Source organism: Primulina tabacum, chromosome 13 (assembly GCF_025594145.1).
Source record: "Primulina tabacum isolate GXHZ01 chromosome 13, ASM2559414v2, whole genome shotgun sequence".
Taxonomy (NCBI): domain Eukaryota; kingdom Viridiplantae; phylum Streptophyta; class Magnoliopsida; order Lamiales; family Gesneriaceae; genus Primulina; species Primulina tabacum.
In genome coordinates, this window is record NC_134562.1 from 36,913,899 (window position 1) to 36,931,598 (window position 17,700).

General features: G+C 35.8%; 3 protein-coding genes and 1 long non-coding RNA gene across 4 annotated transcripts; 2 read left to right on the plus strand and 2 right to left on the minus strand.

Annotated features, from left to right (window-relative positions):
* The first annotated feature begins 589 nt into the window (after positions 1-589).
* LOC142522768 (bZIP transcription factor 27-like) lies at positions 590-2,674 on the plus strand. The gene is made up of 3 exons (XM_075626299.1): positions 590-1,336; positions 1,947-2,028; positions 2,220-2,674. The coding sequence occupies exons 1-3, from the start codon at positions 675-677 to the stop codon at positions 2,295-2,297; spliced, it is 822 nt and encodes a 273-aa protein (XP_075482414.1). The 5' UTR covers positions 590-674; the 3' UTR covers positions 2,298-2,674.
* A 3,534-nt stretch (positions 2,675-6,208) lies between these two features.
* On the plus strand, positions 6,209-8,415 carry LOC142523377 (NEP1-interacting protein-like 1). Its single transcript, XM_075627157.1, has 5 exons — positions 6,209-6,585; positions 7,112-7,290; positions 7,438-7,521; positions 7,676-7,843; positions 8,157-8,415. Exons 1-5 carry the CDS (start codon positions 6,399-6,401, stop codon positions 8,277-8,279), a joined length of 741 nt encoding a protein of 246 aa, XP_075483272.1. The 5' UTR covers positions 6,209-6,398; the 3' UTR covers positions 8,280-8,415.
* A 161-nt stretch (positions 8,416-8,576) lies between these two features.
* LOC142523378 (uncharacterized) lies at positions 8,577-9,513 on the minus strand. The gene is made up of 3 exons (XR_012814632.1): positions 9,249-9,513; positions 8,965-9,019; positions 8,577-8,874 (listed from the first exon to the last, which is right to left on the minus strand). It is a non-coding gene; the product is annotated as an uncharacterized LOC142523378 (long non-coding RNA).
* A 3,217-nt stretch (positions 9,514-12,730) lies between these two features.
* Positions 12,731-17,118, minus strand: LOC142521743 (la-related protein 1C-like). Its single transcript, XM_075624906.1, has 6 exons — positions 16,155-17,118; positions 15,335-15,893; positions 15,110-15,257; positions 14,911-15,001; positions 13,918-13,989; positions 12,731-13,379 (listed from the first exon to the last, which is right to left on the minus strand). The coding sequence occupies exons 1-6, from the start codon at positions 16,644-16,646 to the stop codon at positions 13,221-13,223; spliced, it is 1,521 nt and encodes a 506-aa protein (XP_075481021.1). The 5' UTR covers positions 16,647-17,118; the 3' UTR covers positions 12,731-13,220.
* Positions 17,119-17,700: the final 582 nt, after the last annotated feature.

Here is a 17,700-nt window from a genome sequence, read left to right on the forward strand (position 1 = left end):
ACAAAAAACTCTCATTTATGAACTCCACTTTTCCACTCTCTATTTTTAGCTTTCCAAATACAGCCAATACAATCAACATTGAAGTTAGGGTGTTCCTTAGTTTTTCCAGATGGTTAGATAAATATTTGTTATATTCTAAGTTATCGAATTCAATCGAACCGAAACTAAAATTATTTTAATATAGATTCCGAGTCTTAATAATTTATTAATATAATCTAATCATATATTGTATTTATATATGTGTTTCAAATATTTTGAGTTTACCGACCAGTATTGTCGAATCTTAAAGTATCTTAAAGTTCAAGTAATAATTCAAATAGATTAGCTTGTGGATAAGTTCGAACACTTCGAGTCAAACTCGAACAAAAAAAAATTAAAATGATTGAATTGGAATATAATTAATTCGATTTTAATTTTTATTAGTATTTGATTCGATTAGTTTATAACCAAAACTACATGACTCGGCAGTACTATGTGCTATTAACTGAATCAAACATAGAATAAATGGTCAAATCTTACTCTGATTTCATTCATATATTTAAAGACAAATCTAAGAATTAATCTGCTTACTACACCATGCAGGCATGTCTTAAAATATATAGAGATGACAAGTACTCGTGAAATAAAAATGCAGAAAGAGAGACTTGGGGGAGACGCGTGTTCTGTTTGGCAAAATGGACATGACAATTCAACAATTCTCCGTACAAGGAAACCAGTGTCCTATTCCCTCGCATTGCCTCTTTCCAAAGACAATCAATGGATTCCCACCTAAAATTACCTCCAATATCGAACCCTTCATCTCATTGCCTCTCCAAATGTGGACATCTCCTTCCTCTTCAAACTCAACCTCCTTTCCATCTCCCTCTTCTTGTGCAATTCTTGGAAATGATACCAATAGTGGTAACTCCAGATTGCCCAAAACTATGGAAGAGATTTGGAAAGACATCACCCTTTCTTCGCTTCACCACTACGACCCTGGGAGTGGGAATAATCCCTCTCGTGGGGTGATTCTTCAGGATTTTTTCAGTAATGATCCGCCGCAATCCGCCGTGGACGCCTCTCCTCCTCCTCCGCCGCCTACTATGCTCTCCTTGAGCTCTGGTCAGGAACGATTCAAAGCCCCACTTGGTTTGCATCCTCAAGATCATCGTGCAGGCGGACGCCACGTCTTAAATCATGTGTCTCCTCTCAGCTTGCCGTTTGAAGGTCTGGTTCCCGACCAGAATCCCGGTTATGGGAAGAAGAGGTTCCCGGATTTGGAGAGAAGCTCCGGCGACCGCCGTCACAAGCGTATGATAAAGAACCGTGAATCTGCTGCTCGTTCAAGGGCTAGAAAACAGGAAAAATATCGTTACTAATTATTTCTTTACACCAAACTCTATTTTTTTTTGTTATTTCAACATACAGTCTCATCTTTTCTTTTCAATATTTTGTTGGTTTATTTGACACACACACACATACATACATACATACATACATATATATATGTATGTATGTATATATATGCAGTTAATAAACAGGATGAACGAACTTAATGATTTTCTTTGGATTTCATATGCATTATACCTACAAGTACATGTAGGAGAAAGGAAGATTGATCTAAAGTGCACAAATTTAAAAAAAAAAATTAAAAACTCGAGGTCATATTTGTAAACTGCAAGTGTTCATGCATATACACTAGTGGAATAAATGGAGTCTGCATGCGAAAAAGAGAGAATATATAGTCTCTGTTTACCACATTTAGTATTCAGCATGGAGATAATGTCATATATCTAATTAAGATGTCAGTTCTCAGGTAAGAAAAAATTGCATTTTTAAAGGAAAACTTCAAAAAAAGAAATCAATTACTCTCGTAGGCAGCTTCCATAAACAAACATCGCACGCAGTTTAATTTCTTGTTATGACAATTAAGTACTTAAGCTGGCATGCATTTATCAATCCACTGTACAGGCTTACACGAATGAATTGGAGTTTGAAGTAGCCCATTTACTGGAAGAAAACGCCAGGCTCAAGAAACAGCAGCAACAGGTAATTATCAAGTTAAATTAAAAACCCATTACTAATTCTTGCACGGACCCTTGTTTTTCCCTTTTTCACGCTTGACCATTTTACTGTATGCATCCGATTTACCACTATTTGTTGCTAATCTTAGCTATAACTTTTTTTGTTTGGCACCTTGATAATTGACGAATAAAATTTGGTTAAATTTATGTAAAAAGTTGAGCGTAGCTGCAGCTGATAATCATCGATATGCCAAAAAGAAAGCTCTCCAGAGGACATCCACTGCTCCATTTTGAGATCCCATTTCTCCGAAGGCTTAAAAGGGTAAAATGGGTTGAAAAATTGGTGGGTTGGTTTTTAGAGGTCAGAAGAGGGGATGAAGCTGTTAGGGTTGGGACCCTTTTTTCCTGTTCTGGTTATTTGGGTGGAGGAGGGAGGAGGACGTGACATTTGGATATATAATTGTACGGCGAACAGTGTAGAGATTGTAAGAACATTGTTTGGATTCTAGTGTTCCCATTCGGCGTTGCATAATATCTTTTCTCCTACTGCCTTGGATTTGACTTGATCTTTTGTTGTTTTCTTCACGTGTATATATACATACGTTAATACATAGATACTTATGTATACATACACACATGCATAGCTATTTTATGTATATATATATTTTTTGTCATTGCATACACATACACACATGCATAGGTATTTATGTTTATATTTTTTGTCTGTGACGCAATGAATTATTTTAGGTACATTTCAGTAGTGGTTGGTTTTCTGAGTGGACAATATATGGAAAAAAAGGAGATTACTTTTAATCGAGTGGGTTTAATGTCAAGATGCGCATCAACTATAGAGATTTCCTGCTTAAACTAAACGATAAATGTACCTGTGTGGAGGTATGTTTGATTCGGAGGAACGTCTATAGTTGCACCATTATACTGAGTAAATATTAAAAAAAATGTCAATCGTATATTTAATATTAACGTTGATAGGGTTCAGCATTACCGGTTAGGAGTTGAGTACCGCTTGAATTCAACCTATAAGGTATCCATTATCTTAAATGTTATTTCCTATTTTTCAGTTTATAGAAGGCAAAAACTTGTGTGAGACAGGTCTGATGGATCGTATTTTGTGAGATGGATCTCTTATTTTGGTAATTCATGAAAAAGTATTACTTTTTGTGCTAAAAGTATTACTTTTTATTGTGAATATCGGTAGGGTTGATCCGTCTCACAGATAAAGATTCGTGAGACCGTCTCACAAGATCGACCTACTCTTTATAGAATTATGGAAGTGTTCGACCATAGTGCATGAGATTTGGAAGGCTCGTAATATTCCAATTTTTGGTAAGATATATAAGAGTCCAACCACGATGATACGAATATTAAAATTCATGTTACCTCTCCGATTTTTTCCTTAGGAACGTAGTGAATTAAGTACTGGTGCATTTTCATTGCTTGAGTAGATTTAATGTTTTAGGCTGAACTCATTTTGTATAGCCCGGGTATATTCGTTGTATATTGTAAATTCATATATTTATATGTCGATATAATTCACAATTACTGATTTAATTTTTTTTAATAAAATATGTATACTTAATTAAACATATTTTAAATAATAGCATGGCCCACTGTGTAAAAAGGTTACTGAATCACGTGTGATAAGGCTAATTGGGCCGGTTGGTCGACGCTACCCGTGGGGATCATGATCTTGACATGTAACAAAAATAAATAAAATAAAAATTTATTATTTTACTTAGTATAATACTATAATTTGATATACTTCGACAAAAACTAATTCTTACTCGAGGATAGGGATGACAGTGAGTAGAATTTAAGTTTGGTTTCATATTGAACCCGACTTGGCAGCACGGGTTTAGACCCATACTCTCAGATCTGGTCAATTCCGTCAAAAAACGTTATATTTAAAAATATATATTATTAATGATATAATTATATTATTTATACTAAAGAATTAATACCTTATGTATAACTTTAGTTTATAATATTTTGGATTGAAATTATTTTATTTTATTACATATTTAATAAGAAAATATATCGTTATAATTTTTTTTGTTATTGATTGAATATAAGTCGATATTTTTTAACTTGTGATAATATTGTTTTTTTTTTTTCGAATATTATTAATATATAAATTTAGACATACATATATAATGATTCCTTAATTTTTAAATTTTTTATTTAATAAATATAAAATTATATTTTTTATGAGTCCAACCCAAATTTATCGGATTCACGAGACACTGAAGGTAAAAAGAAAGGTGGGGCGGGTCTCGGGTTTGACCAAACCGGCCCAACCCAGACACGTTGCCATCCTTGCTTGAGGACATGGTTGAAACCTGATTGGGCCGACGCTTTCCCTTTAGTGGACCAAGTGGACACAGCTAAAACTGACTATGTCTGTTCATGTTGGCCCGATAACTTGCAGCCTGGCCCACATTAAATCATAAATTATTTCAACAATATATTTTTTTCCGTTAAATATATATATAAAATTAAAATCACTTTTAAGTGTGAAACAAATTTGGAGGCTTGTGATTATTTATTTTACTTAAAAACCAGTTATGGTGTTTCTTAATATTAAATTTTGCTTTTGATTTTTTCTTAATTTAATTAAAATTTCAAAGTTAATCATATCTAGATGAGTAGGTCTCTTATGAGACGGTCTCACGAGTATTTATCTGTGAGACGGGTCAACGCTACCGATATTCATGATAAAAAAATAATGTTCTTAGCATAAAAAGTAATACTTTTGCATTAATGACCCAAATAAGATATTTGTCTCACAAAATACGACCCATGAAACCGTCTCACACAAGTTTTTGCATATCTAGATTATAATTCTTAAAAAATATTATGATATTATGGTAAATAAAAAAATTTATTGACACTCTTAACCTCATATTTTTGTCTAATTCAACATTACCATTTACATTCATTCACATAAAATAATTATAAGGGTCTTTCTGTCATTTTATTAAAAAAAACTAATATAAGAATCACTTACCTGTCAAACATTCCGACATTAAAATTTTTAGCTTTCATTTTTATTATTAAACACTACTCACTTTTGATTTTTCTCTTTCTTTCATAATTTATAAATTAATCACTTCTACAAAAATATAAATTTAATCGCGTATAATTTTCTCAAAAGATATATTCCTAAACATTGTAGGACATAAATTAATTTCACACCTTTTATATACACACACACACACACACACACACACAAATAAATGTTGGAGGTAACCTTGTTAATTACGCGTACCCTTTTTTTTAATGAGAAAACTCCAATGTGTGGACGGAAAAATCAGCGTTAGGACATGTGACCATTTGTGATAAGAACCTTAATTCACACGCTTTCATTTTTGGATTTGGATTTTTCTTCTTCTTTTGAATTTTCCTTTGAGAAAATTAATGACATGGAATAATAATTCTCCAATCACCATCAAAAGTTGGTACATTTGTTTGAAGCCAACTGAAAAAATAAACTATTTCACAATATTCATCATTATTTGATGTGTTTTCGAGACATTGCTCGAAAGACAACAACATCTTGCGTAAGAGCGTTTTGATTATAAACTAAATGAATTAACTAAAATATCATATTTGATTTGCGTGGAACAAGTCTCATCTTCTTCTGAGGAGAAAAAAAAACAAAAGTTGAAATTTTGGTTGGTTGTAGAATTTTCAATTTGGTGCCATTTGCCAAACGTAGCTGCCACAACCTTTTTTCACTGATTTTTCAACACACACTTTCCAACTTCTTATTTGAAATACAAAGGTATAATTTCAAAGGTCAAAACGATAATTATTTGTGTTCGATTAATAAGAATTATTTATTTTTGACTTATTTAGTAATAAAATGTTCTTAATGTTTTTATACATAGATTAAATTAGAATCTCCACACATTTTTCTATCAGAGGAATCAATAAAAAATATATTTCATTTTTTGATTCCCTAAATAATTAAAAATGTGGGATTGTTCGAATATAAATGAATTGAGATAAAATTAATATATTATTAATAAAATAATTAGTAAAGTATTTGTTGATGTGTGTGACCCACAATAATGGAATGGATCTCAAGACCACGTCATTGTTTTGAAGCTCAAGAAGGAAATCATATTTGAATAGTAATAATAATAATAAAAAAAGATTATAAATTTAAGATTTAAAATTCAGTTAATGCAAGTCGTCTGAAATAAATTTTTGATCTGATCAAATCTCAATGGGAAGAGGGCAAGTCCGGTTTATAAAATCTAGAGAACACAGCAAAGCCCTTTGAAAACGTGTAAATTCTGTCTTTATTTGATCAGCACTGACATCTTTGTTGTTTATTGTTATTGTTATTGTTATTGTTATTGTTACTGTGTTATGAATGAGTCGATGGAGATTTATGCATACCCACGTCATTCTTTGCCGCCGTCTTCATCGTCATCAGCTGCGGAATCTTGTTTTCTGGGTTCACTGGTGAATAAGATCAAAGAGTTCGTTCGATTTGCTGTTTCTGCCGTGGTTGGGAATGTTTTCTCTGCAATTTTAACGTTTTTCTTTGCCCTAGGTCAGTGGTTCACAACTTTCTATGCTTCATTGAATTATATTGATGATAATTCGTTATTGGAGTAGTGGCATGTCAAGACCGAAAATTTTCGATTCTATTCTACGAATTCCTGTTGTTTCTGTATGTTTTCTGAGGTGGGTTCGGTGTTTCTGGTCCGGGTTTTCCCAGAATCTTGTTTGTTTTTTCTAACATTTGTGTGTAGATGTGTTTGGATTTTGGTATTATGCTCAAGGTTTAGAAAGTTCTACCAAGTGGGTCCTTTCAACCCATTAGGGGAAGCAGGAAAAATAATGTGAAGTATAGAGTTCATGAAGATCGGTGAAAGAAATTATAAATTTTCCTTGTCATGGAATTACTAAGGAGACCGAATTCAATCCAGAATGCAAAATTCCCAAGATTTAAATGTAGATTTGTGTTTTTGTGGTTTTAAGAATTTTCGCGAATTGTGGAACAGCCGAGGAGAGGTATCTGTTTTTTTTGTCTGCTTAATATTTTGGTACTTAAGGAGCTACTTCTTGATCTACAGTGGGTACGTTATTAGGAGCCATGACTGGAGCACTGATCGGTCAAGAGACTGAGAGTGGATTTGTGAGAGGGGCTTCGGTTGGTGCCATATCAGGGGCTGTGTTTTCACTCCAGGTCTTTGAATCGTCCCTACTTCTATGGCAGTCCGAAGAATCCGGGATTCAATGTGTCTTATATCCGGTATCATTTATCGATAAATCTTTACAAGCAACTCACACCTTTGAAAGCTAAAATCAACGGCGTTCAATTTCAATGAGCTTTCCTCAAGATTACTTGAATGTATGCTATTATTTAATGAAATTATAACCGGTAATTTGCATTGTACAGATTGAAGTGATAGCAAGCCTTCTGAGTGGTAGACTTGTTCGGGAGCAAATTGGTCCTGCTATGCTTAGCGCTGTGCAAAGTCAGGTATTATGCTGCTCATTAGCCACGTAGATTGATCACGACTTTTGTTTTGCGAAAAAACTCACTGTGCTATAATAATTGACACTTTGATTAGCCATGGTCAGTTTACTAGTTAAATTGAGTTCTTTGACTCTAATAAGTTTCTTTTGTTGATCAGATGCTAGCCATTGATGCAACATTTGAAGAATCCCCAAACATTTTTGACATGGGTGGGACAAATGGTTTGTTGGAAGAGACTGTCAAAAATATCCCAAAGATAAGAATGACCGTAGACGACATTGCTGATACTTCTGGGGAGGGAGTCTCTTGTTCAGTCTGCCTTCAGGTGTTTCCTTAGTTCCGTCCCCAGTACTCTTCATTCTTTTGCTCTTATGTTTGGATAAAAAGGATTTCATCAAGGAAAATCTGAATCAATTTCATAGATTCTTACCCCATATTCCTTTCAAGAAAAAACAAGCAGTTTAAAATATTTTAAATTTTGTTTGAAATGATGATATGAAATGAGGAAAGTCTAAGTAGCAGAAGATGTAATACAAAATATGTTTAGATAATTCTCTCTTTAATAAAATCCCATATCCCATTGTTGCCAATGTTGATCAATTGAACTGAACTGGAGCTATTCTTTTGAATTTATACAGGATTTTCAAATAGGGGAGACCGTGCGAAATTTGCCCCATTGTCACCACTTGTTTCATCTACCTTGCATCGATACTTGGCTGGTAAGACATGGTTCTTGCCCATTGTGCAGAAGAGATCTGTGATGCTGCTCTCTGTGAATTGCAAGCGCTCGTGTTTTTATTTTAGGATTCCTCTGTACAGCTTTATGTATGTTGTTTCGAGCACCACGTACTGGATATAAATTTTGTAAATAAAGTTTTTGAGTTGAGACTGTTTCCCCGTATCCTGCTGACATGTGCATGTAATTGTCGCCGTGCTTGTGATTCATCTTTCGTCTGAATATTCTATATTTACAAGTATCTTATGTTCTTGATTGTTCGAATCAAGGATTTGACGAGGAAAACGAAACTTGATAAATGAAGTTTCAATTTTGTTGAGATCGGTTTGGTCAATTCCTTGAAACAACTTTTAATCTACTGCCTTTAAATATATGAAAGAGAATATGATTTTAAAAGTCTCTCTCTCTCTCTCTCTCTCTCTCTCTCTGTCTGGAGGGGTGGGGTGGGGTGGTTTGGGGTTGATAATTTGATAATACACCATGAATTAATGGAAATTAAAGTAGTTATGATGAATTTGAAGGAAATGGGCATCGTGAACCGAAGGATTATCTGTTCTTCCCGGTGGGGATCCTGACCACTCGTATCTGCTGCATCCACTTGATTCTCTACCCTCCATTTTCTGCATTTATACAAATACATATACATCAACATTTTATTTAGATCAAGGAACATGCATCAGTGGAAGGGGAGGTTTTTTAAAAGGTCTTACTGTGTGTTTGTCGGCGATTATGGTGAGAATTCCACTCCTATCACAATTCAGTGGGCTGCAGATCAAATTAACAACGAAATCAAGTTTGTAGTGCAGCCATGTGATGATGTTGATATTAAAGCATAAATATGGATGAAATTCTATGTATAAAATAAAACAGAGCTACGTAGATATACATGTAATGTATAACATGTAAAATATCCAAGTAAAAAAACTAGAAAGAATGCCAGCCTCCATTTATATAAGATACTGTTGTTTTACTTTTCACAGACTCTCCAACTTACACATGCTCCCTGTATAGGAGGGGATAATTCAGGAATTGGGCGGGTAGGGAGGATCTGAGGCGGCGCGGCTTGGGGCAAACCGGGCCATCGATTTCTTTGGAACCGACACCTCTTGTATCTGCATTTGTATCAACTATATTATTGTTTACAGAAAAATGATGCATTAGTTTGAAAAGATGAACAAGCAGCGAAATTTGTATGCACTTGTCCCTGTTACTTGTTGTTTTACTCTTTTTGTTTGGGTATGAATATCACATTGAACTAGTATATTAATTAGAGAATGACAAATGCCCACATTAGGACTTCAATAATTGGATTACAAATGTTGGAGTTGTGAGTGGAAAAAGCATTTGCATGGCTGAGAATAGTCGTAGGGTATGTCTTGACTGGAGTTAGTTGCCCTATTTTCATGTGCGCTCCATTTCACTCGGTCCAAGAGATTTGGGTATGTGATCTTAGTTTTCAAGATTGAATATTTTCTAAAGCTCTTCTGTTTAAAAAGCACTCAAATATAATCCTATGGGAAAATATCAAATCTAACTATTTAGTTTATATAAAAATTACGAAATCAATCTTATTTATCTCAAAATGATTCATTTGGCTCTTGGGTATGAATATAAACTATACGATAGTCAAACTTTAACATACGCCTCAGTTAAAAGAGAGAATGTAGGCTTCATGCTAGCAAGTACTCTGCGTTTCAGTAACACCAGGAATCAAGTAACATCTGACCGGCACGGCAGATAGCTAATATATACAACAAAAGTTGGTACGGGTGAGGTATCAATAAAAATGTGGTTTTATTAGAATTTCTACATTCTAAAGACCAATCTGTCGAGAGGCCTGGAATGGATATTAAACAACTATGACGACCATATGTATCAAAAGATCTTGAATCATATAAAATGTAATGATTATGTATAATGGTGATACAACTAGATTTCGAGCAGTACTGCTCTTCAGTTCATCAGATTGGTGGTGTGATCAAGGAAGCTCACAGAGACAGATGGTGGCACGCTGTTGTTTAAATCTTCAGGTTGAAAGGCACTTATGTCGCTCGCATCGCAATCCGCATGAAGGCCAGAATTCAAGCCAAGCTCGAGAAATACGCACATAGATCGACACTGGATTGACTATTTTAAGCTAAACTCTAAATCGAATTGCTTCCAACCAAGGACAAGTTTTTCTCAAAAACAATGTAGTAGCCAGCCATGAAGTTTTCTGCAGCAAGATTGTTAGAAGACATTGATAGACAGTTCAACAAATTCACAAACAAAAAAGGTTAGTAAATGAAAGTTATATTAGTCTTGATATCAAGAAGAGTTTAACTGCCATCTCTGTGAACCTCTTTCAAAAATCGAATGGTCCGATTCAGCATTTACATAGATCATAGATGATTATTGTGAATGTATCGAATACATAGGTCATTGCTACAAGTTACATTTTGGCTTGTAGTCGACCCACCTGGATCGTATATGCTTAGCCCAAAATCCTGCAATGGCGAGTCAAATAAGTTAAGATTTACCACTATATCCATTAACTTATGGGGAAGAACCAAGATATACAACAATATAGTTTTCAGTAAAGAATTTGACATGTTCAGAATCCTTAGATATGCTAAAATTAGTATAAAATCTACGTAGAGAGTGGATTCTCTTACAAGAATCGACATCTTCAAGAATACCTGAGTTAAAAGGAATAAAAGTGATACAAATAACATCATGTATATTGAATACACCTCCACTGACAAATTTTTTTCTGAAGCAACCATCTTATATGCACGCACAAAAGCAGAAGGCATAAAGGTGGCATTCGGAAATAATAATCAACTGAATCATGGAAGGGAACATACAGAACTATAAGGCGAATCATCTGTAGACATTTCGTAAAGTTGCAGGGAACCCAGAATAAATCACTCCCTGTATCAAGGGCCACACGAAATTTCATACCCGGCGTCGTCCCAAGGTCACTATTGTATAATGCAAACTGCAGCAATCTCCATTCTCCACAGACAAATCAAAAACATTATAATCAATCAATTCACTCTAAAATAATCTTGTAAGAAGTAAACAAGAACCCAATGAGAACCCTCGAAAAGATTAACGCTACAAATTATTCTACACATTACTTATAAACATATATATGCTTACAATCCTGAAGAGCTGGTTTGCAGAGTAGAGTTGCCATCAGAGAGAATGAGAGGGCCATCTGAACCAGACAATCTCCTCCCATGCAACACGAGATCACGACTTACTAAAAGCGCATAGTATTCCACAATACCATTTTCCGTCCACTTGTGAGCCTGATAATTGAAATACATTCTTAGTTGGCTGTTTTTTCTTCGAATTTGTAAAGCCAAAAATCACTGATATGTTCACGTCCACATTGGACTAGTACTACCCTTTATTGACGATTTTGGTCATTTAAATAAAAGAAATACAGTAATTCACGTCGACATTGGACTGGTACTCTACCCTCATGCAGATGGGCGACTCACCAACCAGAGCGCCCCAAACAAATAGCACATAAAAAATTATACAAGATGGTTACGAATACCTATCAGTTCCTATTTGTACGTAGTCTTGACTAATCATTCAAATAAAGATCTCAATATTTGCTTTTTTTATAAAATAATATTAACTAAAATTTTGAAATAAGAAATGATATTCAGCAAATCCACTTCAAGTTGCAAATCAAATTTATGGCTGTTTCTTCGATGTACTAAATTAATGTAGCTATCAATAATATGCCGTTGGATTAAGACCATTCGTTATATTTGTTTCTCGACAAAAAATATATGTTCCCATAATAATGTGTTTTTGAGTCACAAGTTTCGAATGATCCGTTTTTGTTTTATCTTTAGTTCTGCAAAGAAATAAGTCGGAGAAAATAACTCAATACTTTGTATTAACTAAACTCCATGTATGGCGTAAATGTGAGCAATGGGTCTCAACTAGCATTTTTTTTTTTTTTTGAATCGGCAACATTATGTTTTGGTTGCATTGTAGCATTGTTTAGCTTTCATGATAGCGGCAAACTGGCAATTCAAGTGGAGTACATTTTATGAAAAAGAACTCAACAAGAACTTCAGAACTAGAGGATCTCAATTCAAGGGAGCACAGGCGGCAATGAGAATGTCGTGCCACGGTCATCGATTGGACTTCCAATCGTATTCCATCTCCTTTTCCATATAAATAAATAGATTGATTACACATCTGATCTCTATGAGATGTAAACTGAACGATGTATGAACATCTTTACCATTTGGACAAGAAGAAGAAGACCCGAAAAAGTTCGGAGGGGGAAGAATCTCCTCCGAGACAAAACATTCAAGTAAACAATTCACAGACAGCGTTTCATTGTATCAAACTTGGTCATAAAAGCAAGACCATCAGACCAGCCTTGGACATAACACACACACACAAAAAACAACGACATGGAATATCAAATCAAGCAGCTGCTAGTCATCTCAAAAGTCGAGGAAATCAAAACCAAATAGTACATTTAAACATCCGAAAGTGAAGAAAATCAAAGTTCCATCGTTCACATCAAAAGACTCTACGATTCCAACAGAAAATGAAATACGACGGAAGAAACTCGTGCAAGAGTTTCCATTGTCTTCCCGGTATTATTTTTCAAACCATTTTTATTGATAAATACTCCATTATTAAGTTATATTTTGTAATTCACCAAGATGTTTACCCCGTCGTTTAGGTGCCTCAAGGCATCGCTCTTATCACACATCAAAAACAACCATCTTTAGTTGGAAAAGGAGTTTCCAACATAAGCTGATTGTAAGCCTTTCTCAAATTCTTTAAAAAAAATCCATGGATCCATGGCAACAGAGGATAAAAAGGAAAATGAAGTGTTGCAAATTTGTCATTAGACGTGTTTGACAGGATTTATGATGCTCGCAGCACCAGATCACTGCCATAGCTTCAATTCCCAGATGTTGACAGTTAAAAAATGCTTCTATCTGGCTGCTTTTTCATCCAGTGTAACATTATTGATTTGTGCTGAAATCATATCCTGGCTAGGTATATGGAGTGCCTGAGGACTTGTACCCGGAGAATAAAGAACGGGAGGAATTATCCATTTATTCCAATCATTTTTACATCTCACTTTATCACCCTGCAAAGACATGTTTAAAAAAAACAATTATTTAAATGGCTGAGACAATATCCCGCGTATGTTGTCTGATTCTGATGTGAACTCAACTGGAAGCAATTTTTGTGCTGCTCAACTTTAGCCAACTTCAAGATCAAGTTAATTGAGTCCATTTGAGTGACTTTATTTTACTGTATTTGGACTATCTACTCTATTTTATTGTTTGCGCCGATATTAAAAATGATTTTGGGGTCGTAAACCTGTGTCAATTGTGATTCTTGTGGTTCACAGCAGGCTATCCCATGCCATTCATTTGTGACCTCATAAGTCTTTCATCAGATTCAATCATGATGGCCACTGACATCATAATATGGCTTACAACAGGCCAAAACCTAGTATAAGTTTGAGGGAGCCAAAAGTGGCAAAGTTGAAGAATTAGATAGGGACAGATTTCCTCACACCTTCTGCTTGTCTTACAAGTATAATTATGTGTAAATCGACTGGAACTAGATTCGAGGAATTAAACAGTAGTAATTGAAAAGATTCAATGAAAATAGCTCACCTGCACTTCCACCACATTTGAAGTTTGTACAGCATCAAGTATGAGTTGAATATTGTCCGTCAGCATTGCAATCTGTAAAGAGAATCGTATAAACTGGTATTCATGGCAACAGCTAGAACAAACTTGCCAAGCAAGACACATCAGCAATCATTCAATTAAACAAGCTGACATGGTCGACCCCAAATCTTTCTCATTCAATGATAATCACCCAAAAATTTCCACTAGTTAAAATGATCCATATCGGAATCAAAAAGAAACAAAATGCAGCCATGCACTCTTCTTCCAAAAGGATAAACATTAGTCACAACAGTGCTTGTATACCACATCTCAGGATCTGCAACCTAGCTTGTCTAGAGCATTTCAGAGGGGAAGTACTGTTATATATCCAACATGCTAGATTCTCCAAATTTATAATTGCATCCGACAACTTTATTAAAAACTACATCATAGATCAAATACTTGGTTCAAGCGAAGTAAAGGCTTTAAATGCCATACTGCCAAAAGTGGAAAAAGGCATACACATCCAGATATCATAGCCCACCCAACAGATATGTTATTAGCTTGCCCAGAACTTTGACAGAAGATACTAGAATAAGATTATTAAAAGTTTGCCATATCTTTCACACTTCCAGAGAACTATCTTCCTTTTGCCAAATAGGTTTCTCCAATCCCATCCTTCCCTGTAATTTCTGCATTAGTAATCAAGTTTTGGTGTATTTCAAATTCTCGATCCCATAACTCACAAGGTTTTTTCTCTTAACACCATTCCCTTCATGAATCTTTTTTCATTTCTTTTAACGACCATTAAAACTCTCACGTCTCCAGTTTATCATCAAGTGCATATCCAAACAACTCCAAAAACTGCAATTCAAGTTTAAGTAATGTAGGCCAAAAAACAGTTCTTGGACTCCCAAAAAAAAATTTGTGGACAGCATAAGCAAAAAGGTACGGAACAAGTTTGGTCAACTTTTTTTAGAAGTTCGGTCAACTTACTTTCTTGAATGTTGCTATTAGGCTAATAGGAACCCATCCATCTCCATTCATGTTCTGGCGCAAATAAGTATCCCTCACCAAGTTCTCACTACTGCAGAGTAAAAATAATTAGGAAAACGGAGATAAGAAGTTAGTCGTGTAGCAATAGACAGCAATATTGAGAAAGGATAACTCATCAAGTACAATACTAACAAAATACCTAAAATAATAATCTATCTGGCTCACTATCTTGGAAGGCAAGAGAGGATCTGTCATGGTATAAAACATTTGTGGAATTGGAACCATAGATATCGGTCTTAGTGATTCTGGATGAGGCCCAGTCATATAAAATACAGGAGATGACATTTCTGCATGTTTTATCAAAACATTAGCGGACATGAAAATTTCCTATGCTAGATGGTATTCTAAGAGCAGCTAGCCTCACCAGGGTAAACAATGGGAGAAACAAAGGGATGCACAGCTATGGGGGGAGGTGGCACAGATATAAAAGGTGCATTTGAAACTGGACTGCGTATGAAGGGCCTAGAGCTAACTCTCTGCCGTGGTGAAAGGTTATCTCTGGTGCCATAATTTCGATGAGCATTACTCCAATCCTGCTTCCCGCGTTCTTGGTCTCGCCTACCCCCATGGCTGTGATGGTAAGAACCATCCCCTCGAGATTGTAGCCCACTGTTGCTCCTCTTAAAAGAACCACGCTGCTGGTACAGCTCGTTTCCGCTGGAAGATCCCCCTTTTGGTCCAGTATCCCTATTCATGTTGTCCCTAGGCGATTCCCCAGCAGAGGCCCCATATTTCCCAGGATTAGAAGGGGCTGCTTCAGCTACAAAACTCTGTATGTGTGGCGCCTGAGATGGGCTTCCATTAGAAGTAATGCTGCTGTGACTCGAGCCACCACCAATTCGTTTCATGGATCTCTGTCGGTTGGGGACCACATGGTTCGATGCTGAACTTGTGGTAGAGATACTAGCGTTAACAACTTCTTTCTGCCAAAAAAAAGAGCCTAATGAATTCTATATGACATAAAAAAGGTAAATTTTACAGGGGAAACTTTCTAACAGCTGTAACAAGTAAGAGGACCTTTATATGCCCAATGTTAAATCGAGAAAAAACATTATATTATACCCAAGAACTTAACGTCATCAAGCAACAAACATCAGAAAATTGCATACGAATGTGCCAAAGGTTAAAGAAACTTCAAAAGAAAGTGTAACAACAAAATAATACTGACGGAAACAATAAGAAACCTGCAGTGGAGCGACTGATCCATGGAAGATAGCTTTGGGAGAATCAGTCGAAGAAATTTTAGGGGAAGCACGAGTAGATTCTGATAGAGCAGGCCAAGAATCTGCTCCCATCACAGCACCAAAATCTATTGTGGTACCATCGGAAGAAGGCTTGTTCCAAGCTGGCTTCTTGGTAGCACCAACATTCTCACTGTTCTCAGGCCGGGGGTCCGCGCCAGCAGGAAAAGAAGAACCATCCTCGGTCAAGGAACTAGTAGCCGCCACAGGTATTCCATCTTTTTGGGAAGCTAAAGAATCCGAAGGCGTGGAAAAGGAAGAAGCCGCAAACTTTTCCTGATCAACCATACCCGCCAACGAAGGAGAAGATGAGGAATTCTCAGGGAGAGACGGAACTCCAATAGTCGCCGAGGCCCGACGCAAATGGCGATCCCGAGGAGAATTTTGAGATTGAGATTGAGATGGGGCAGCGGGGGAGTTAGAAGCAGCAGCCATCCAGATATTGAATTTTCCCAAAAATCAAACAACTCAATGCCACCGCTATGTAGCTAGCGATCGTAAAATTAGGGTTTTCCCTTCCGCCTACAAAATTTGATTAGGGTTTTGCAGATTTCAAACAAACAAACACAATAGAACGGCATCGATGTCGGAACACTACATCCAAAAACAAGAGTTCCGAATAGAACCAACAAATTATCAATAAGAACGAGAGAAAGAGAGATGAAAGGAAACAAACAACCGATGCATCGAATCGATCAAAAAACTTCCCAAGACTGATGATCCAAAGCCGATCGGAGCTGGAGAAGCGGCCGATGAAGACGGAGGGTTAAAGATCCTCCCCCCCCTCTTCGCTTTCTTCTGCTACTGACCAATGATCATCTCAACTCATTACATACACGACAGTATGAATGTGCGTGTGTATATATATACATATCAGCACAGTAACCACGCTTTGTTTCCCAAGGTTCGTTTGGTCATTGTTTGGACGCTCTCTTACAAAGGATGTTTTACTAATTATCGTGGACAAGTAAATTATTATTTAACTACATGATCATGTAAAAAAAAATTGTTTAGAAAGAAAAATTTACCTCAAATACAACAATTGCTTATTATTGTGAGAACAATTAAAACATTGTGTGTGAGAATGATGTATTAGTTTAGAAAGTGGAAACCAGATAAAATGTATTTGTTTGAGTACAACAATTGCTTATATTGTGAGAATGATTGAAACACTGTATTTGGAACGATGTAAAATATAAACAAGATAAAATTTTCGAGATTGAGCTCTGTTCGATATGCACAATGAACGATCTCTGAAGAGTTTTTACTATACTAAAACCCAAGTAGCTTGCGAGCGGCTTGATTCGTTTACATCTCTATTATTATCGTAGGCTCGAGACCCAACAAACTCGTCGAGCTCGAGATCAGCTCGATAAACTTACCGAACAAATTTTTTATTTAATCAAATTCTTAATAACTCGCGAGCGGCTTAGGACACTTCCCAAACCAAAATCATATTTCCTAGATATTATGAAAAGTGAAATGTTGA